Here is a 23,058-nt window from a genome sequence, read left to right as displayed (position 1 = left end):
CTGGGTTGGATGGATGCCATGCAGAATGTCTGAAGAAAGGAGGTACAGTTAAGGTGGACTGGCTGGTGAGGTTATTCAATATTTGTTTAAGAGAGGGTAGAGTGCTGGAGGACTGGAGGAGTACCTGTATAGTTCCGCTTTACAAGGGAAAGGGGGACAAGTGTGAGTGTAGTAGTTTCAGAGGGATCAGTTTGCTGAGTGTAGTTGGGAAGGCTTATGGGAGTGTCTTCATTGAGAGGATAAGGAGAGGAACAGAGGGAGTAATTGGTGAGGAACAGTGTGGGTTTAGGGCAGGTAGGGGTTGTGTAGATCAGATTTTTGTGGTACGACAGATATGTGAGAAAGCTATAAAAGAAGGTAAGGATGTTTTTTGGGCTTTTATGGATCTGGAAAAGGCTTACGACGGGGTAGACAGGAAGGCACTGTGGGAGGTACTGCAGATATATGGGATAGGAGGAAAGCTGTTGAGAGCAGTCAAGAGTTTTTACGAGAGTAGTAGAGCTTGTGTTAGGATTAGAAATGGAGAGAGTGAATGGTTTGAAGTAAAGGTGGGACTTAATCAGGGATGTGTTATGTCGCCCTGGCTGTTCAATCTTTACATGGATGGGGCGGTGCAAGAGGTGAATACAAGGGTAGTGGGTCAGGGGTTGGAGATGATTAAAGAAAATGGAGAAAAGTGGGAGGTGAGCCAGTTGTTGTTTGCTGACGATACTGTGCTTGTAGCAGGATCAGAGGAGGGATTGGGGAAGTTGGTGACAGAGTTTGAGAAGGTGTGTGAAAAAAGGAAGCTAAAGATAAATGTGGGCATAAGTAAGGTGATGAGATGTACAAGGGGAGAGAGTGACAACAGGCTGGAAGTGAGCATTAAAGGTGAAAGACTGGAGGAAGTGGATAGTTTTAGATACTTGGGTGCAAATGTGGCAGGAAAAGGAGGCGTGGGGGTGGAGGTAGAATGTAGATTGAGAGAAGCAAGTAAATACCTTGGTGGATTAAAAAGTGTAATGAGGATTAGACATTTGGGAATGGATGCTAAGAGGAGGTTATATGAAGGAGTGACTGTGCCAACAGCACTATACGGGGCAGAAACATGGAACATGAGAGAGGAAGAGAGATGAAGTTGGAATGTGTTTGAGATGAAATGTCTGAGAAGTATGATAGGGGTTACTAGGCTACATAGAGTGAGAAATAAGGAGGTGAGGAGGAGAACAGGGGTGGAATGGAAGCTGGGATATAGGGCTGATGAAAGAGTATTAGGATGGTTTGGGCACATGGAAAGAATGAGTGAAGAAAGATTAGTAAAAGAAGTGTGGAAGGCAGAGGTGGAAGGAGTGAATATGAGGGGGCGTCCTAGGATGAGTTGGATGGATGGGGTGAAAGGGGCATTACAAAAGAGAGGAATGTCTGTGGAGGAAGGACGGGAGAGGACAGAAGATAGGGGTGAATGGAGAGGGGTTGTGTATAGATGATGCTGTGATGCATGAGGGGGAGTGGGTGGGGGATGGGGTGTGAGGAAGTATGTATGAGAACAAATTTGACACAGCACGAAGGGATTTCTCCCTCTCTTCTCCTTTTCTGAGTGGGAGGACAGAGAGGGGGGCACCGAATTAGTGAAGCAACCTTGCTGTGGATGTGCTGTGTCTTGCGACACTGCTTCTGATCTAGGGCAGTGGACAGGATGCAGGGATGACCCGTCATCTAGGAGGTGCCAAGATGAGAGGGAGGAGGGCGGAGGGGAGTGGAATATATAGGAAATGGAATGGGTGGGAGTGGTTTCTATGCCTTTTTCTTTTTGGCTACCCCCCGTGTAAGGGAAAAAGCCTTTAGTATATGTATGAATGTATGAATAGAAGTGGCCCAAGAAAAGAACCCTGTGGAACTCCACTCGTAACATTTTTCCATCTAGAAGTTTTGCATTTAAAACAACTCTGTTTTCGATCATTCAACCAATTACTAGTCCAACTTAATAGACTACCACTTACTTCATGTGAAGCTAATTTAGTAAGTGGCCTTTCATGGGGGACTGTATCAAAAGCTTTTGCAAAGTCTAAATATATTAAATCTATATTGTTTCTTTTGTCATAATTTGAGATGACTGTGTTGTAGAATTCGAGTAAGTTAGTCACACAAGAACGTTTCCGTCTGAATCCATGCTGGCTATCATTTATCAAACAGTTACTTTCTAAATGATGTTCGATAGCATCTCTGATGATAATTTCCATAATTTTTCCTATGATTGAAGTCAAGCTTATAGGCCAGTAATTATTTGGTTTCTTTTTGTCTCTCATAAGTCTATTTTTTTTTCTTTTAGACCAAATACTATTATACATTTCTTTTTGTTTACTGTATCTCTCACCAAATGCCTGAGAAGTATGGTAGGGGTTACTAGGCTGGATAGATTGAGAAATGAGGTGAGGAGAGCAGGGGTGGAAAGGGAGTTGGGAAATAGGGTTGATGAAAGCGTATTGGAATAGTTTGGACACATGGAAAGAATGAGTGAAAAAATATTAGTAAAAGATGTATGATGGAGGTGGAGGGATAAACCTGTTCATATGTTACTGTACTTTTTCCTATGCTTTTTGACCTGAAAAGCCAAAACTCACATCCATTTTTATCTAGGATGAATGGAAACTTTACCACTATCTATCTTATTAAGAGGGCCAATTTTGAGGTATTTCTAAGCATATTTTATGGTATAATTGTTCATCTGCTCAAGATAGAGCAACAAATTAGGTACCAAATAAAAGAACAGAATCTACTCTACATATAGCGACTGTTAGAATTGATGAATTTCCCAGGGATTGGAGATGGTTAATGAAAATGGAGAAAAGTGGTAGGTGAGCCAGCTGTTGTTTGTGGACAACACTGCGGTTGTGGCAGGATTGGAGGAGGGATTGAGGAAGTTGGTGACAGAGTTAGGGAGAGTGTGTGAAAGAAGAAAGATGAAGATAAATGTAGGTAAAAGTAAGGTGATGAGATGTACAAGGGGTGAAAGTGGCAGCAGATTGGAAGTGAACATTAACCATTTCACTCCGGGTCAAAATCTCGTGGGCAGCATTAGCTGCCAGACGTACGATGTTGCGTCACAATACTCGCAGCATAAAAAATAGTCACCGCTTATATCGATCGTTCTCTCTTTCACCTGTGAATTTTGATAACCATAGAAAATGTGATGAAGCCAGTTTAGAGAGTATGTCAGTTACGCAGGAACAACTACAATAAATATAATCAAGATGCCGATATGGCAGCCTCGCGTATCCACTTGCTCCTCATGCCGCCTACGTAGGCAGCACCGTATGGAAGAGGTTAAGGGAGAGCGACTGGAGGAAGTGGATAGTTTTAGATACTTGGGTGCAAATGTGGCAGGAAAAGGTGGAGTGGAGGTAGAATGTAGATTGAGAGAAGCAAGTAAATGCCTTGGTGGTTTAAAGAGTGTAATGAGGAATAGACACTTGGGAATGGATGCTAAGAGGAGACTGTATGAAGGAGTGATTGTGCCAACAGCACTGTATGGGGCAGAAACATGGGCCATGAGAGAGGAAGAGAGGAGTTTGAGATGAGGTGTCTGAGAAGTATGATGGGGGTTACTAGACTAGAGTGAGAAATGAGGAGGTGAGGAAGAGAACTGGGGTGGAAAGGGAGTTGGGAGATAGGGTTGATGAAAGAGTATTAGGATGGTTTGGACACATGGAAAGAATGAGTGAAGAAAGACTAGTAAAAGAGGTATGGAAGGCAGATGTGGAGGGAGTGAACATGAGGGGACGTCCTAGGATGAGATGGATGGATGGGGTGAAGGGGGCTTTGTGGAAGAGGGGAATGTCTGTTGAGGAAGGACGGGAGAGGACAGAAGATAGGGGTGAATGGAGAATGGTTGTATATAGATGATGTGATGCATGAGGTGGAATGGGTGGGGGGGATGGGGGGTGAGATAGTATGTGCGAGGAAAATTTGACGCAGCCCGAGGGGATTTCTCCCCGTCTTCTCCTTTTATGCGTGGGGGGACAGAGAGGAGGGTCACTGATTTAATGAAGTGGCCTTGCTGTGGATGTGCTGTGTCTTGTGACACTGCCTCTGACCCAGGGCAGTGGACAAGGTGCAGGGATGACCTGTCATCCAGGAGGTGCTAAGATAAGAGGGAGGGTGGAGGGGAGTGGAGTGGAGTGTATTTAGGGATGGAATGGGTGGGAATGATTCTATGCCTTTTTCTTTTTGGCTACCTCCCTTGAAAGGGGGAAAAAGCCTTGGTATATGTATGTATGTATATTTACAGAAACCTGTTAATGATGTTAGGCAATACTGAACAGTACAAAAGGAAGGTCAGCAAAGAAACTTGATCCAAATCCAGAAAACTATCCACAAGATACTTCACAATGGCTGCTGCCACTTTCTCCCCTTGTACATCTCATCACCTTACATGTACCCACATTTATCTTCAACTTCCTTCTTTTGCACACCCTCCCAAACTCTGTCACTAACTTCCTCAATACCTTCTCTGATCCTGCTACAAGTGCAGGGTCGTCAGCAAACAACAATTGGCTTATCTCCTACTTTTCACCATTTTCTTTAACAGTTTCCAATCCCCAACCCACTAATCTTGCAATTACCTCTTGCACCACCCCATCCCTGTATAAATTGAACAACCAAGGCCACATAATACATCCCTGATGACGTCTCACCTTTACCTCAAACTGCTCACTCTCTCCATTTCTGATTCTAACACAATCTCTACTACTCTCATAAAAGATACTGACTGTTCTTAAAAACTTTCCTCCTATCCCATATATCTGCAATACCTCCCACAGTGCCTTCCTGTCTACTGTCAGAAGTCTTTACTTAATCCATAAAGCCCAAAAAACATCCTCACCTTTTCCTACAGCTTTCTCACATATGTCTTACCACAAAAATCTGATCCACACAACCCCTACCTGTCCTAAACCCACATTGTTCCTCACAAATTACTCCCTCTATTCCTCTCAATCAAGACTCTCCCATAAGCCTTCCCAACTACACTTAACAAACTGCTCCCTCTGAAACTACTACTCACACTTGTCCCCTTTTCCCTTGTATAGTGGAACTATAAAGGTAGTCCTCCAGTCCTCTGACACTCTACCTTCTCTTAAACAAACATTAAATAACCTTATCAGCCACACCATCACTCTAACTCATTTTTTTAGACATTCTGCATGACATCCATCCAGACCAGGTGCCTTACCTGTTCTCATCATCTTAACTGCCTTCACTTCATCTTTCCTTATTTCTCCTCCATTTTCCTCATTCATCAGTCATTCTTCTCCATTTTCCTCACTCATCAGTCATTTTCTTAGAGCTTCCCACTGCAGATACCTTTCCCTCCCTATCCTGCTTCACATTTAGCAACATCCTAGAATACTCTGCCCATCTTCCTCATACTGACTTCTCTTCCATTATCATCTCTCCATCTGCACCTTTGCTTCCTCTTCCTCTCTTAATTTCTTTCCAAAACATCTTTTTATTACATTCAAAATTTTCTGTCATACTCTTACCCCATTTCACATCTGCACTCTTCTTTGCCTCCTTCATCTTATGCTTTACTTCTCCTCTCTTTTTTTGTATCTCTCATATGATTCTCTCATCTTATTTTGTAACCATTCTGTGAAAGCTTGCTTCTTCTCTTCTACAACCTTCTTTGCCTCATCATCACACCACTCTCTACCCTTCCTTCTGTTTCCTCCCATCCTCCTTGTTCCACACACCATCTTTGCACACCTTATGATGCCCTCCTTGAAACTTCCCCATTCCTCCTTCACTCCCTAGTTCTACTCCCTCCCACTCCTCTCTCAGCTTCTTCTTGTACTCCTTTTCATTCTCATTTAAGCACTTCACTTTAAGCACCTCCCTATCTTTTGTCCTTTTCCTCTTTCTCCATCTACCCTCCTCTCTAAACTACCTTCCACCAAAAAATTATCTGATATTCCCCACACTCTCTCCTCTTAGAACATGTATATCCTTAACTTTTCTTACTATATTCCTGGTTACCACTATATAGTCCATTAAAACTCTATCTACACCCTTTCATCGACCACCCTCTCCCAAGTGTACTTGTGGTTGACTTTCTTCCTAAACACTGTATTTGCTATCATCAACTCTAAACATATCTCTACCATCATCTCTCCACTACAATTTTTTTCTGGAACTCCACACTTACCAACCACTCCATCTATTGGTTTATTTCCTACCCTAGCATTAAGGTCTCCCAATATCACCACATTAACATTTCTCCCTAATCCCTCTATGAACTCATTCAAATTTATCCAAAAAGCCTCCCTTTCCTCTAATCTCATCTCACTACCAGGCCTATATGCACTTACAAAGACCCACATCTCCCTAGTTTCACCTTCACATTAACCTTGAAACCTCCTTCCACTCCACATGTTTACCTATCTCTTCACTTACTAGTATAGCCACCCCTTCTCTCCCTTGTCTTCTCTTCATTCCTGAGATCCTCCGAACTACACTCCCAAACTCAAACTTGTCCCTCCCTTTCAACTTAGTTTCACTCAATGCCAACGCATCCATCTTTCGTCTCACAAACATGCTGCCTATTTCCCTTCTATTCTCATCTGGACCACATCCACACACATTAAAAGACCCAAACCTTAGGGTTTTGGTTGGAAAGCTCCTCCCAGACCCTTTTATGCCTTTACTTTTTTTTCTTAAATGTCCCTTTTGAAGGTACTGGGAGAAGGATGCCTAGTACTATCCCTGTCCCATTTTTGTCGCCTCATATGACTCAAGTGGAAAGACTTGGTGGCAGTATTCTTTTCCCCCACCACAGGGTTCAGCAAAATGAGAAAATGACTATTCAGAGAAATTGTACAGGACAGTAACAAGAGTGAGGGGACAACATAATGGAGGGACAGTCACAGTATAATAAAGTATCATTTTTCTATGAATAGAGATTTCCACTATCACAGACAAATGATGTGTGGCTCTGGTCTGTGGGGGCACCCATATAGACCCTCAAGTATCGGCTGCATGCTACTTAGCAGTTTTTAACTCCACAATAACATGCAGCCAATACCCCAGATGGGGTAGATAATAATATTTACCCTATCACACAATACTTTATAATAAAATCTGAAAATTATTGGATTACCTGAGGAAGCAACTTGGAGGAAAAGGCCTGATGAGTGTTGGAGTGGAGGGAAGAGGCAGGGGTAAAACTGGTGGGAGGACAAACTGCCAGCACCTCTGCTATTTTGGACTTGAGCTCTTCAATTTCTTTCTCTTTGCTGGATACCAAGCCTATGAAAGATAAAATATAATCAGCATTGTAAATAATGTTCAATTCTGTTTATCAAATCTGGCTGGTAAGGTGTGAAGAGACAAAACAAACAGTGACCAGGTTAGTCAGTCCTAAGATCACCATATCCATGAGAAAATTCAATTACCTGAGGTCATTTATGCAAAGTGGAGGTACAGTAAGTATGACATATGAAAGCTTGTTGGAGTTGTCTGAATAAAATATCAAGCACTTACTCTGTGAGATCTCTAGTTGTCTTTTGGCCTCCCCTAGAGCAGAGAAGAGGTCTAGTTTAACACGGGTTTCGGCAGACAAGGAAGTCTCGAGGAGGGAGTTCTTGTTCTGCATGGCAGAGAGTGCAGAGACCAAGATCTCCTTGTCATTGTGAGAGTCCTTGTACTGGTGGAGGGAGATGTTTTCACGCTCCAGAGCTCTTGCACGCTCATCAAAGGCTTTGCGTTCACTCTGCAAACGTTTAACTTCCATCTCCAAATCCCGTCGACGGTTTCGACAAGATTCACTACACTCACCTCTGCAATTCAAAGTGTTCATTAAATAAAGTTTATATATACATATGGTACATACCAAAAGGCCTTTTCTCCTTTATGTGGGAGATGACCAAATCAAAGCCTACACCCATCTTATACCCACTTGTCACTCTTCTCATCTTAGTATTTTGTGGCTACTGGGCCCTGCTGTAGAAGCATTGTGTCTTGTTGCTTTCCCTTTAACCCAAGTATAGTGGTGAGGAGTAAGGATGACACTATATTCAGGTGTTGAGATGGGAAGGGCATTAAATGGGTTTTAATGAATAAGAAAAGGGTGTGTGTATTGACTTGGCTAACCCCTGCGGGACAACACTTTTCATTTCTTCCCAATTTGAGAATTTATCTCTAATTACTACTCTCATTTTCCTCCCAGTCAGGATATCTTTCATCCATTCCAATAATTTTCCTCTAATGCCACCTATTGACTCTATCTTCCTTATTAGTTTATTGTGTAGTACCTTATCAAATGCCTTTTGGTTCCAGAAAGGTACAGTCTGCCCAACCACCTCTCTTGTGTGTTATGTCTATCAATCTTGAGTGGAAGCAGATCAAGTTTGTTGTACATGATCTTCCTTGTCTGAATCCAAATTGATTTGGATTCAGTATAGTTTTTTCTTCCAAATGTTTAACCCATCTATTTTTGACGACCTTTTCGCAAATTTTTGCTACTATGCTTGTCAGGGAGACTGGTCTGTAATTTGATGGGTCTTCCTTGTTTCCTCCCTTATAAATTGGTACAATGTTTGCATTCTTCCAGTCCTGTGGCACTTTTCCTTCTTTAAGTGAGAATTTAATTATATTGTATATTTTATCTGTTAATTCTTCCATGCATTCTTTCAGGGTTTCGATTTGGTCGCTGATTTCTTTCTGTGTTACAACTATTTCTTTCATTGAGGGGGATATCTCTCTCTCTATTTCCTCACTGTTAGGCGAGTTTTCTATTGTGAATACTGATTTGAAGTGGTTGTTCATAATTTCAGCCATTTCCAGTTCTTCTGTATATTCATATTTCCCTTAGCACAGCTTTTCTATTTCTTGTTTGTTCTTCAGTTTGCCATTTACCTACCTGTAAAATAGTTTGGGTTCTTGTATTTTTCTATTATTTTTTTTTAATAGTTTCTCTTTTCATCTCTGCGTATTTTTACATTATCAGTTCTTAGTTTGATGTACATTAGCCATTTGCTTGTTTTCTTGTCTCTTTTCCATTTTTTCCAAGCTTTGTCTCTTTTATCCTTAGCCTCACTACGCCTTTTGTTGTACATACATATACGAAGGCTTTTTCCTCCTTACAAGGGAGGTAGCCAAAAAGGAAAAGGCATAAAATCATTCCCACCCATTCCATCCCTGAATACACTCCACACCCCTCCACCCTCCCTCTTATCTTAGCACCTCCTGGATGACGGGTCATACATACATATACCAAGGCTTTTTCCCCCTTACAAGGGAGGTAGCCAAAAAGGAAAAGGCATAGAATCATTCCCACCCATTCCATCCCTGAATACACTCCACACCCCTCCACCCTCCCTCTCATCATAGCACCTCCTGGATGACGGGTCATCCCTGCACCTTGTCCACTGCCCTGGGTCACAAGCAGTGTCGCAAGACACAGCACATCCACAGCAAGGCCGCTTCATTAAATCAGCGACCCCCCCCTCCGTCGCCCCATGCATCAAGGAGATGAGGAGAAATCCCTACAGGCTGCGTCAAAATTTGCTCACACATACTACCTCACCCCCCATCCTCCTGCCCATTCCACCTCATGCATCACAACATCATCCATAAACAACCATTCTCCATTCACCCCTGTCTTCTGTCCTCTCCTGTCTTTCCTCGACAGACATTCCCCTCTTCCGCAAAGCCCCCTTCACCCCATCCATCCACCTCATCCTAGGACATCCCTTCATGTTCACTCTCTCCACATCTGCCTTCCATACCTCTTTTACTAGTCTTTCTTCACTCATTCTTTCCATGTGTCCAAACCATCCTAATACTCTTTCATCAACCCTATCTCCCAGCTCCTTTTCCACCCCTATTCTCCTCCTCACCTCCTCATTTCTCACTCTTATCTAGCCTAGTAACCCCCATCATACTTCTCAGACACCTCATCTCAAACACATTCAAACTCCTTCTCTTTTCCTCTCTTATGTTCCATATTTCTGCCCCATACAGTGCTGTTGGCACAATCACTCCTTCATATAGTCTCCTCTTAGCATCCATTCCCAAATGTCTATTCCTCATTACACTTTTTAATCCAATAAGGCATCTACTTGCTTCTCTCAATCTACATTCTATCTCCACCTTTTCCTGCCACATTTGCACCCAAGTATCTAAAACTATCCACTTCCTCCAGTCACTCTCCCTTAATGCTCACTTCCAGACTACTACCACTTTCATCCCTTGTACATCTCATCACCTTACATTTACCCACATTTATCTTCAGCTTTCTTCTATCACACACTCTCCCAAACTCTGTCACCAACTTCCTCAATCCCTCCTCCGATCCTGCCACAAGCGCAGTGTCGTCCGCAAACAACAGCTGGCTCACCTCCCACTTTTCTCTATTTTCTTTAATCATCTCCAATCCCTGACCCACTACCCTTGCATTTACCTCTCGCACTACCCCATCCATGTATAAGTTGAACAGCCAGGGCGACATAACGCATCCTTGACGAAGTCCCACCTTTACCTCGACCCACTCACTTTCTCCATTTCTAATCCTGATACAAGCTCTACTACTCTCATAAAAACTCTTGACTGCTCCCAGAAGCTTTTCCTCCTATCCCGTATATCTGCATAACCTCCCACAGTGCCTTTCTGTCTACCCTGTCGTAAGCCTTTTCCAGGTCCATAAAGGCCCAAAAAACATCCTTCCCCTTTCCTATAGCTTTCTCACATATCTGTCTTACCACAAAGGTCTGATCTACACAACCTCTACCCGTCCTAAATCCACACTGTTCCTCACCAATTACTCCTTCTGTTCCTCTCCTAATCCTCTCAATCAAGATCCTCCCATAAGCCTTCCTAACTACACTTAACAAGCTAATCCCTCTGAAACTACTACATTCACACTTGTCCCCTTTTCCCTTGTAAAGAGGAACTATACAGGCACTCCTCCAGTCCTCCGGCACTCTACCCTCTCTCCAGCAAACATTAAATAACCTCACCAGCCAGTCCACCATCACTGTACCTCCTTTTTTTAAGACATTCTGCATGGCATCCATCTAGACCAGGTGCCTTACCTGCTTCATCATCTTAACAACTGCCTTCACCTCATCTTTCCTTATTTCTCCTCCATTCTCCTCACTCTCATTTTCTTAGCATTTCCCACTGCAGCTATCTTTCCTTCCCTATCCTCCTTCACATTTAGCAACTCCCTAAAATATTCTGCCCATCTTCCCCTTATTGCCTTGTCTTCCATTATCATCTCTCCATCTGCACCTTGTACCTTTTCTTCTCTACATGATTCACCTCTTCCTCTCTTAATTTCTTTCCAAAACATCTTTTTATTACTTTCAAAATTTTCTGTCATACTCTTATCCCATTTCACATCTGCTCTCCTCTTTGCCTCCTTTACCTTTACTTCTCTTTGTACCTCTCATATGATTCCCTCGTCCTATTTTGTAACCAATCTGTGAAAGCTCACTTCTTCTCTTCTACAACCTTCTTCGTTTCCTCATCCCACCATTCACTACCCTTTCTTCTATTTCCTCCTGTCCTTCTTGTTCCACACACCATCTTTGCACACTTTGTGACTCCCTCCTTGAACCATCCCCATTCCTCCTAAACACCTAGCTCTATTCTATCCTTCACTCCCTCCCACTCCTCCTTGAGCTTCTTCTTGTACTCCTACTCCTTTTCCTTTTCATTTAAAGAGTTCACTCTAAGTACCTTCCTACCTTTTGTCCCTTTCCTCTTCCTCCATCTATCCTCCATTCTCAACTTACCTTTTGTTGTACCAGCTTTTTATGTATGTTCTTTCCATTTTTTGTTGTACGTATTTATTCACTCCCTCATTATAAATTTCTTTTAGTATATTCCATTTCTCTTACATCCCTGTTTCTTCATTTAGGAATTTTTCCCAGTTCACGTTGTGAAAGAATTTTTTGAGTTTCTCAAAATTTGTTTTGTTGTACATTCGTCTTCCCATTCTATGTTTATCATTTCTGCTTTGATCCATTTGATCTTTCAACTCAAATTCTATTAATACAAGGTCACTCTTTCCTATCGAAGTTTTGTAATCAATTTTATCGACAATTTCTGGCTCTGTCGTAAGCATTAAATCCAGTCTTGATGGTTCTTCACTACCTCTGTATCTGGTATTTTCCTTTATCCACTGAGTCATTGTGTATTCGATGGTCATGTCGAACAGGATGTTACCCCAGAGTTCCTCTCCGCCCTTCATTGTCATTTCCTCCCGACATATTTCTTTTGAATTAAAGTCACCCATAATTACTGTATTACCTCTGTCCTTCAGTATATTCGTTAATTCATATTTTGTATCTTCTAATATTTTGGAATGAACACTTTCTTTCCTGGACTGTGTTTTGGGGGGCACATACACCACTACAAATTTTCTACTCTTCATATGTTTGCTTTCAACTTGTATTGTAATTGATTCTACATTTTTTTTTTCTTCAGTTATTTTTGTTACATTTGAATCTTTATTGGTCAAAACTAATGCTCTGCCACCCTGTTTATCCAATCTATTTTTTGTCCAGTTGTATAAACCTTGTCCCACAGTGTTGGGTGGTGGAGTACACTTTAATTTACATACATACATATACCAAGGCTTTTTCCCCCTTACAAGGGAGGTAGCCAAAAAGGGAAAGGCATAAAATCATCTCCATCCATTCCATCCCTGAATACACTCCACACCCCTCCACCCTCCCTCTTTTCTGAGCACTTCCTGGATGACGGGTCATCCCTACACCTTGTCCACTGCCCTGGGTCAGAAGCAGTGTCGCAAGACACAGCACATCCACAGCAAGGCCGCTTCATTAAATCGGTGACCACCCCCTCTCCGTCCCCCCATTGCATATAAGGAGAGGACGGGGAGAAATCCCTTCGGGCTGTGTCAAATTTTCCTCACACATACTACCTCACCCCCCATCCCCCCGCCCATTCCACCTCATGCAATCACAACATCATCCATATACAACCCTTCTCCATTCACCCATCTTCTGTCCTCTCCCGTCCTTCCTCAAAGCCCCCTTCACTCCATCCATCCACCTCATCCTAGGACGTCCCCTCATGTTCACTCCCTCCACATCTGCCTTCCATACCTCTTTTACTAGTCTTTCTTCACTCATTCTTTTCATGTGTCCAAACCATCCTAATACTCTTTCATCAACTCTATCTCCCAGCTCCTTTTCCACCCCTATTCTCCTCCTCACCTCCTCATTTCTCACTCTATCTAGCCTAGTAACCCCCATCATACTTCTCAGACACCTCATCTCAAACACATTCAAACTCCTTCTCTCTTCTTCTCTTATGTTCCATGTTTCTGCCCCATACAGTGCTGTTGGCACAATCACTCCTTCATACAGTCTCCTCTTAGCATCCATTCCCAAATGTCTATTCCTCATTACACTCTTTAATCCAACAAGGCATTTACTCGCTTCTCTCAATCTACATTCTACTTCCACCTTCACTCCACCTTTTCCTGCCATATTTGCACCCAAGTATCTAAAACTATCCACTTCCTCCAGTTGCTCTCCCTTAATGCTCACTTCCAGTCTACTGCCACTTTCACCCCTTGTACATCTCATCACCTTACTTTTACCCACATTTATCTTTAGCTTTCTTCTATCACATACTCTCCCAAACTCTGCCACCAACTTCCTCAATCCCTCCTCCGATCCTGCCACAAGCGCAGTGTCGTCCGCAAACAACAGCTGGCTCACCTCCCACTTTTCTCCATTTTCTTTAACCATCTCCCATCCCTTGCCCACTACCCTTGCATTTACCTCTCACACTACCCCACCCATGTATAAGTTGAACAGCCAGGGCAACATAATGCATCCTTGACGAAGTCCCACCTTTACCTCGAACCACTCATTCTCTCCATTTCCAATCCTGATACAAGCTCTACTACTCTCATAAACACTCTTGACAGCTCCCAGAAGCTTTCTTCCTATCCCGTATATCTGCATAACCTCCCACAGTGCCTTTCTGTCTACCCTATCATAAGCCTTTTCCAGATCCATAAAAGTCCAAAAAACATCCTTCCCCTTTCCTATAGCTTTCTCACATATCTGTCTTACCACAAAAATCTGATCTACACAACCTCTGTCCTAAATCCACACTGTTCCTCACCAATTACTCCTTCTGTTCCTCTCCTAATCCTCTCAATCAAGATCCTCCCATAAGCCTTCCCAACTACACTTAACAAGCTAATCCCTCTGAAACTACTACATTCACACTTGTCCCCTTTTCCCTTGTAAAGAGGAACTATACAGGCACTACTCCAGTCCTCCGGTACTCTACCCTCTCTCCAGCAAACATTAAATAACCTCACCAGCCAGTCCACCATCACTGTACCTCCTTTTTTTAGACATTCTGCATGGCATCCATCTAGACCATGTGCCTTACCTGCTTCATCATCTTAACAACTGCCTTCACCTCATCTTTCCTTATTTCTCCTCCATTCTCCTCACTCATCACTCTCATTTTCTTAGCATTTCCCACTGCAGCTATCTTTCCTTCCCTATCCTCCTTCACATTTAGCAACTCCCTAAAATATTCTGCCCATCTTCCCCTTACTGCCTTCTCTTCCATTATCATCTCTCCATCTGCACCTTTTACCTTTTCTTCTCTACATGATTCACCTCCTCTTCCTCTCTTAATTTCTTTCCAAAACATCTTTTTATTACTTTCAAAATTTTCTGTCATACTCTTATCCCATTTCACATATGCTCTCCTCTTTGCAACCTTTACCTTTTGCTTTACTTCTCTTTTCTTTTCTTTGTACCTCTCATATGACTCCCTCGTCCTATTTTGTAACCAATCTGTGAAAGCTCACTTCTTCTCTTCTACAACCTTCTTTGTTTCCTCATCCCACCATTCACTACCCTTTCTTCTATTTCCCCCTGTCCTTCTTGTTCCACACACCATCCTTGCACACTTTGTGACTCCCTCCTTGAACCATCCCCATTCCTCCTCCACACCCAGCTCTACTCTATCCTTTACTCCCTCCCACTCCTCCTTCAGCTTCTTTCCATACTCCTTCTCCACTTTAATTTAGTTTCCACTATTCCCATTATGTCTGTTTTTTCTAAGGCCAGATAATCATTTAATTCATTCATTCCTGAAGTTATTCCTTCTATATTGGTATAACCTATTTTTAACCCCTTCCATACAGTGCCGCACACGTAGGCGTCATGGACTTGGATCTCGGTGGCAGCAGCCAATGCCAGCCGTACGACGTGTCGTAATAATACTTGCATCATAAAATATAGTCACCGCTTATATCGATCGTTCTCTCTTCACCCGTGAATTTTGATAACCATAGAAAATGCGACTACAAAAGAATTAGAAAGAATGTCATTATGGAGGGGCGACTACAATAAATATAATCAAGACGCCGATATGGCAGCCTCGCGAATACACTCGCTCCCCATGACGCCTACGTGTGCGGCACCGTATGGAAGGGGTTAATTTCCTTTCTCCTCGTCTTTTTCTGTCTTCTTTGTTTACTTTTTCCTTATATACCATTTTCTCAGCCTCAGGTCTACCACTCTCCTTTTTTTTTATTTTTTTTTTATTTGCTTCATCAAATTAAATGCTCAGGCATACAAATAAAACTCATTCTAGCAGTAACCCCATCTCATTTTCTCAAGGATGTAGGGTTGCCCTGTCCATCACAATGGCTGGGTCTAACAGCAATGCAATGGGACACAGTTCTTTCACAACAGGGTCCAACAGCTGAAGCTGTTTTACTCCCAATTTATAATGATACCCACCACTCCTCATCCACTTAAATATTCATGATAGACAAGAAAACTTCCATTGAGGGCCATGTCATCCTTTCATAATTTCTTTCCATTCATTTTTTCTATTATGTTCTCCTTTCCTGCACTTGAACAACCTAATGTAACACGTTACCACCCAATCAGCCCATCCTATCCTGGTTCAAATTCTACCATAACATTTCTGAGTATTTCTTACGTAACCAGTCCGTTCCTACTTCTAGATTTTATCTATCTCTAGAATAACTTAATCCTTCCTTTCTTTCATCTACTTAAACTAAAATTCTGTGACTCACCTCTATTCCAACTGCCTACCCTTGGACTCAATAAAATTAAACCCAAAACTCACTTTGCATTGGCAAGTGCATGTGCTCTGGCTTGCGCTTGCTCCTCTGCTTTTTTCTGCCGTCGCTCTGACTGTGCTAACTGATTTTCTGCATTTGCTCTAACTCGCCGTTCATCCTGAAGGCGACGCTCCAAATTGCTGATGGTTGCACGGTCACTCTGCCGAGCTGTCACTAAGCCATGAAGCCTGGAAGACGTCATGATTAACTTACCAATATTTCTTTAATAAATACAAACTATACTCTAAACATGATCACAGACACTAGAAATCTCCCAAATTGGAGAAATACTATACAAATGTGGCTCAAGCAAAGACAGAAAATTGGGCTCCCAAAATTATACCAATTCTGATAGCCGAAATTTTCTCATAAAATTTGACACTAGTCCTATTCATTCACTATAAATATATATATTTTAATAAACTAATGACATAAGTTCAGTTTTTATCAACAATCCTAATCCATGATCAAATTTCTACACTAATCATTGATCTAAAATACATTTTTTAACTAACTTGTTTTGCAGGTTATCATTGTCCTGCTGGAGCTGATTTAATTCCTGACGAGTAATTTTTTCACTGGAGATAAGTGTGTTTATCTGGTTTCGGAGTTCCTGCTCAGTCTGCCTTGATGCTTGCAGGTCTGCCTTTAGACGTTTTATATCTGACTCCAGTCTGTAAGAGTAAACAATATTTCAATGATAATCCATGGATCAGGTACATACAGTTTACCAACATTCCACTAAACTACCACTATAAAAACTTGATTATATTCATATATTTATATACCCTGTCTGGGTTATGGGCTGCATGTTACTGTGGGGTTAAAAGCTGCTCAGCTGATACTTTAGGGTCTATATGGAGCACCCCTATGGACCAAAGCCACACATCATTTTGTCTGTGATAGAGGAAATCTCTATTCATAGAGAAATTATGATACTTTATTATACTGCAACTGTCCCTCTGTTATGTTGTTCCTCCGAATGTTCATTTCCCATTTTAGCCAGAACCCTGTGGTGGGGAAAGGAATACTGCTACCGAGTGTTCCCACTTGAATCATAAAAGGTGACAAAAATGGGATGGGGACGGACTAGGCATCCTACTCTCTCTAGCCCCAAAGGGGACATTCCTAAAAAATAAAGACATAAGAGGGTCTGGGAGGAGCTTTCCAACCAGAACCCTAAGGTTTGGGTCTTTTAATGTGCATGGATGTGGTACAATCGAGAGTAAAAGGGAAGAGATAGGCAGCATGTTTGTGAGACGAAAGATGGATGTGTTGGCACTGAGTGAAACTAAGTTGAAAGGGAGGGACAAGTTTGAGTTTGGGAGTGTAGTTGGGAGGATCTATGGAGTGAAGAGAGGACAAGGGAGAGAAGGGGTGGCTGTACTAGTAAGTGAAGAGATAGTAAACATGTGGTGGAGTGGAAGGAGGTTTCTTCAAGGTTAATGTGGATGAAGGTGAAACTGGGAAGGGAGATGTGGGTCTTTGTAAGTGCATATGGGCCTGGTAGTAAGAAGAGTGTAGAGGAAAGGGAGGCTTTTTGGATAGATTTAAACAAGTACATAGAAGGTAATGAGGAATGGGCATTTAGGAGTGGATGCTAATGGGGATTGTATGAAGGAGTGATCATGCCAATAGCACTGTATGGGGCAGAAACAGGAACAAAAGAGAGGAAGAGAGGAGGAATTTGAATGTATTCGAGATGAAATGCCTGAGAAATATGGTAAGGGCTGCTACATTGAATGGAGTGAGAAACGAGGTGAAGAGGAGAGCAGGGTGGAAAGGGAGTTGGGAGATAAGGTTGATGAAAGAGTATTAGGATGGTTTGGAGACATGGAAAGAATGTGTGAAGAAAGATTAGTAAAAGAGGTGTGGAAGGCAGAGGTGGAAGAAGTGAACATGAGGTGGCAATGAAGGATGAGATGGATGGATGGGGTAAATGGGGCATTGGGAAGAGGGGAATGTCTCTTGGGGAAGGAAAGGAGAGGATAGAAGATAGGGGCAAGTAGAGAGTGCTTGAGTACGGATGGTGCTGTCGTGCATGGAAGGGAGTGGGTGGGGGATGAGGGGTGAGGGAGTGAGTGTACATGATATTCTGATGCAGCCCAAAGGGAGTTCTCCCCATCTTCTCTTTTTTTGCAGGAAGGGGAAGGAGAGGGTGGTGGTTGCCAATTAAATGAAATGGCCTTACTGTGGATGTGCTGTGTCTTGCTACACTGCTTCTGAGCCAGGGCAGTGGGCAAGATGCAGGGATGACCTATCATCCAGGAGAAGCTGAGATGAGAGGGAGGGAGAGGGGTGAATTGGAGTGGAGTGTGTGGGGATGGAATGGGTGGGAATGGATTTTATGCCTTTGTTTTTTGGCTGCCTCCCTTGTAAAGGGGAAAAAGCCACTGGTATATGTATGTATATACCAAGGTTTTTCTACCCCTTATAAGGGAAGTAGCCAAGTCAAAAAGTAAGTACCCACTCCCATCCACCACCCTTTCTTCCCTTTCATCTTAGGAGAGGAAGGTGAGGAGGAGAGCTGGGGAGGAAAAGGAGATGCGTGGTGTCCCTAACTTCCCTACATGAGCATCTACATGATATTTTGGCTTATAGTATCACCGTGGCAGCATGTGGGTGAAGGAATTTATATGTTGTGTAGAAATAGCTGGCCTTCAGCCACATATTACTACTGTGTAAGTTAAGTCCTTATTGTGCCTGTAGTACAAGCATTTGTATCCATATGAAAACACAATTTTGGCTCCATCGAGCCATGTTTCTGTGAGGCTGTCTCCTCTACTTTTCAGCATGTCGGCTGTGTATATAAACAGCCATGTACTGTTACCAAACCCCAGTCCCCCTCTGTACTTGTACCATGTAGCCTTACGGTCAACTCTGTGGTCAGCACCTTGGCTGACCGAGATAGGGGTGATGACAGAGTAGTGGGAATATTTGGACACATGGAAAGAAAGAGTAAAGAAAGATTAGTAAAAGAGGTGTAGAAGGCAGAGGAGGAGGAGGTGAACTTGAGGGGATGACTGAGGATGAGATGGATGGGGTGAAAGGGGTGTTGAGTAAGTGGGGAATGCCTGTTGAGCAAGGGAGAAGGCAGAAGATAGGGGCAAGTTGAGAGTGACTGTGTACAGATGATACTGTGATGCAAGGAAGGGATTTCTTCCCATCTTCTCTTTTTCTGTGAGGGGACTGAGAGGTGGGGTCACTGATTAAGTGAAGTGGCCTTGCTGTGGATGTGCTGTCTTGGTGCAATTCTTCTGACCCAGGGCAGTGGGTGGGATACAGGGATGGCCCATCATCCATGAGGAGCAAAATGAGAGGATGACTTAATTTTGAGTGTGAAAGGCAGAGGTGGAAGGAGTGAATACAAGAGGATAACCAAGGATGCAATGGATAGATGTGGTGAAAGAGGCATTGGGAAAGGGGGGAATGTCTCTCAAGGAAGAAAGAAAAAAGAAGATAGGGGTGAGTGGAGAATAGTTGTGTATAGATGATGCTGTTGATGCATGGGAGTGGGTGGGGGATGGGGAGTTAGGGAGTATGTGTGAATGATATTTTGACATAGCAGCATCACTGTGGATGTGCTGTGTCTTGCTGCATTGCTTCTGACCCAAGGCAATGAGCAGGATGCAGGGATGACCCATCATCCAGGAGGTGCCAAGAAAAGAGGGAGGGGTGGTGAACAAGAAGGGAGTGTGTAGGGATGTAATGAGTGGGAGTGGGTTTGTGCCTTTTGACCTTGGCTACCTCCTTTGTGAGGGGAAAAAGCCCTTGGTATATGTATGTTTCCATATTAAGCATGTACATACATATACATACCAAGGCCCTATTCCCTTCTAATAGGGATAGCTGAATCAAACTACACACACACTTTATACACATTAAAACCCATATCATGCCCCTCCTACCTCAACACCTAATGAATGAAGGCTCCCTGTCCCCTGCTACACTGCTCAGTTTGAAGGTAATATAGTGAGACACAACCCCCACCAATGCCCTCTGGAACAGGCCCTGATCTACATTTTATCAGTCATCTCCAAGATTTCCAATGATTTGTTTTCTTATTTATTTACTTTATTTTATTTATTATGCAAAGGCATAAGAGGGTCTGGGAGGAGTTTTCCAACCAGAACCCTAAGGTTTGGGTCTCTTATTGTGTGTGGATGTGGTACAGATGAGAGTAAAAGGGAAGAGATAGCTAGTGTGTTTGTGAAAAGAATGTGTTGGCATTGAATGAAACTAACTTGAATAGGAGTGATGAGTTTGAGTTTGGGAGAGTACTTGTGAGGGTGCCAGGAGTGAAGAGAGGATGAGGGAGAGAAGGGGTGGCTATACTAGTAAGAGATAGGTAAACATAAGGTGGAGTGGAAGGAGGTTTCTTCAAGGTTAATGTGGATGAAGGTGAAACTGGGAAGGGAGATGTGGGTTTTTGTAAGTGCATATAGATCTGGTAGCAAGAAGAGATTAGAGGAAAGGGAGGCTTTTTGGATAAATTTAAATGAGTGCATAGTGTGTTTAGGGAGAACTGTCACTGTAGTGGTATTAGGCAATCTCAATGCTAGGGTAGATGAACCAATGGACGGAGTGGCTGGGAAGTGTGGAGTTCCAGGAAAAAGTTGTAGTGGAGATATGATGATGGAGATATGTCTAGAGTTGATGAGAGCAAATACAGTGTTTTGGAAGAAAATCAAGCAGTACACATGGGAGAGGGTGGTGGATGGAAGGGTGGTAGATAGGGCTTTAATGGACTATATAGTGGTAACCAGGAGAAGAGTTGGAAGAGTTTTGGATGTACGTGTTCTAAGGGGAGAGAGTGGGGGAATATCAGATCATTTTTTGGTGGAAATTAAGTTGCGAGTGGAGGATAGATGGTAGACAGGAAAAGGACACAAGGTAAGGAGGTGGTTAGAGTAAACTGCTTAAATGAAGAAGTGGAGAGAAAAGTGAGGGGGAGTGAAGGATAGAGTAGAACTAAGAGTGGAGGAGGAATGGAGATGGTTCAAGGAGGGCATCATAAGGTGTGCAAAGATGGTGTGTGGAACAATAAAGACGGGAGGAAATAGAAGGAAGGGTAGTGAGTGGTGGGATGAAGAAACAAAGATTGTAGAAGAGTATAAACAAGCATTCACATATTGGTTACAAAATAGGATGTGAGAATCATATGAGAGGTACAAAGAAAAGTAAAACAAGATAAAGAAGGCAAAGAGAAGAGCAGATGTGAAATAGGATAAGAGTATGATAGAAAATTTTGAAAGTAATTAAAAGGGGAAGCAAATCAAGTAGAGAATAAAATGTAAAAGGTGTAGATGGAGAGATGATAATGAAAGAGATGGCAGTTAGTGGAAGATGGGCAGAGTATTTTTGGGAGTTGCTAAATGTGAAAGAAGATTGGGAGGGAAAGGTAGTTACAGTGGAAAGTACTCAGAAATTGACAATGATGAATGAGGAAAATGGAGGAGAAATAAGGAAAGATGAGTTGAAAACAGTTATTAAAATGATAAGAGCAGGTAAGGCACCTGGGTTGTATGGATGTCATTTGGAGTGTCTAAAAAAAGGAGGTAAAGTGATGGTGGATTGGCTGGTGAAGTTGTTTAATGTTTGCCTAAAAGAGGGTAGAATACTGGAGGACTAGAGGAGCACCTGTATAGTTCTGCTTTACAAGGGAAAAGGGGACAAGTGTGAGTGTAGTGGTTTCAGAGGGATCAGTTTGCTGAGTGTATTTGCAAAGGGATTTAATTGAGAGGATTAGGAGAGGAACAGAGGGAGTAATTGGTGAGGAACAGTGTGAGTTTAGGACAGGTAGGTGTTGTGTAGATCAGATTTTTGTGGTAAGCCAGTTATGTAAGAAAGCTTTAGGGATAGGTGAGAATGTTTTTTTGGCTTTATGGATTTGGAAAAGGCTTATCACAGGGTAGACAGGAAGGCACTGTGGGAGGTATTGCAGATATATGGGATATATGGAAAGCTGTTTAGAGCAGTCAAGAAATTCTATAAGAGTATTAGAGCCTATGTTAGAATTAGAAACTGAAGGAATGAGTGGTTTGAGGGTGGGACTTTGCCAGGAATGTGTTATGTAGCCTTGGCTGTTCAATTTATATAAGGATGGGGTGGTGCAAGAGGTAATGGGCTGGGGATTGGACATGATTAAAGAAAATGGAGAAAAATATGAGATAAGCAAGTTGTTGTTTGCTGATGACACTGCACTTGTAGCAGGATCAGAGGAGGGATTAAGGAAATTAGTGACAGTTTGGGAAGGTGTGTGAAAGAAGGAAATTGAAGATAAATGTGGGTAAATGTAAGGTGATGAGATGTACAAGAGGAGGATGGCAGCAAATTGGAAGTGAGTATTAAGGGAGACTGGAAGAAATGGATAGCTTTAGATACTTGGATGTGAATGTGGCAAGAAAGGGAGGAGTTGAGGTGGAGGTAGAATGTAGATTGAGAAAAACTAGTAAATACCTTGGGGGATTAAAAAGTGTAATGAGAAATAGACTTTTGTGAATGGATGCTAAGAAGAGATTGTATGAAGGAGTGAGTGTGCTGACAGCACTGTATGGGCAGAAAAATGGAACATAAGAGAGGAAGACTTTAAATGTGTTTGAGATGAGATGCCTAAGAAGTATGGTAGTGGTCATTAGGCTGGATAGAGTGAGAAATGAGGTAAGGAGGAGCAAGGGTGGAGAGGGAGTTGGGAGGTAGGATTGATGAAAGAGTACTGGGATGGTTTGGAGACATGGAAAGAATGAGTGAAGATTAGTAAATGAGGTGTGGGAGGCAGAAGTGGAGGGAGTGAACATGAGAGGGCAACCAATGATGAGATGGATGGACAGGGTAAAAGGGGCATTAGGAAAGAGGGAAATGTCTGTTGAAGAAGGGAGAAGACAGAAGATAGGGGTGAGTGGAGAATGGTTGTGTATGGA

General features: G+C 42.6%; 1 protein-coding gene across 2 annotated transcripts in view; it reads right to left on the bottom strand.

Moving 5' to 3' along the window:
• LOC143026631 (macoilin-1-like) overlaps window positions 1-23,058 on the bottom strand; it is a 67,152-nt gene that overhangs the window by 17,995 nt on the left and 26,099 nt on the right. For both annotated transcript variants that reach the window (XM_076187351.1, XM_076187352.1), the window contains exons 11-14: window positions 16,654-16,812; window positions 16,144-16,326; window positions 7,516-7,811; window positions 7,133-7,281 (exon numbers count right to left, since the gene is read on the bottom strand). In XM_076187351.1, coding sequence (XP_076043466.1) covers window positions 7,133-7,281; window positions 7,516-7,811; window positions 16,144-16,326; window positions 16,654-16,812 — 787 coding nt within the window. The remainder of the gene's footprint in view (window positions 1-7,132; window positions 7,282-7,515; window positions 7,812-16,143; window positions 16,327-16,653; window positions 16,813-23,058) is intronic.

The sequence above is a fragment of the Oratosquilla oratoria genome, chromosome 6 (assembly GCF_046742065.1).
Source record: "Oratosquilla oratoria isolate Oo_2021 chromosome 6, ASM4674206v1, whole genome shotgun sequence".
NCBI classification, from domain to species: domain Eukaryota; kingdom Metazoa; phylum Arthropoda; class Malacostraca; order Stomatopoda; family Squillidae; genus Oratosquilla; species Oratosquilla oratoria.
This window is presented reverse-complemented; position numbering and strand designations above follow the sequence as displayed.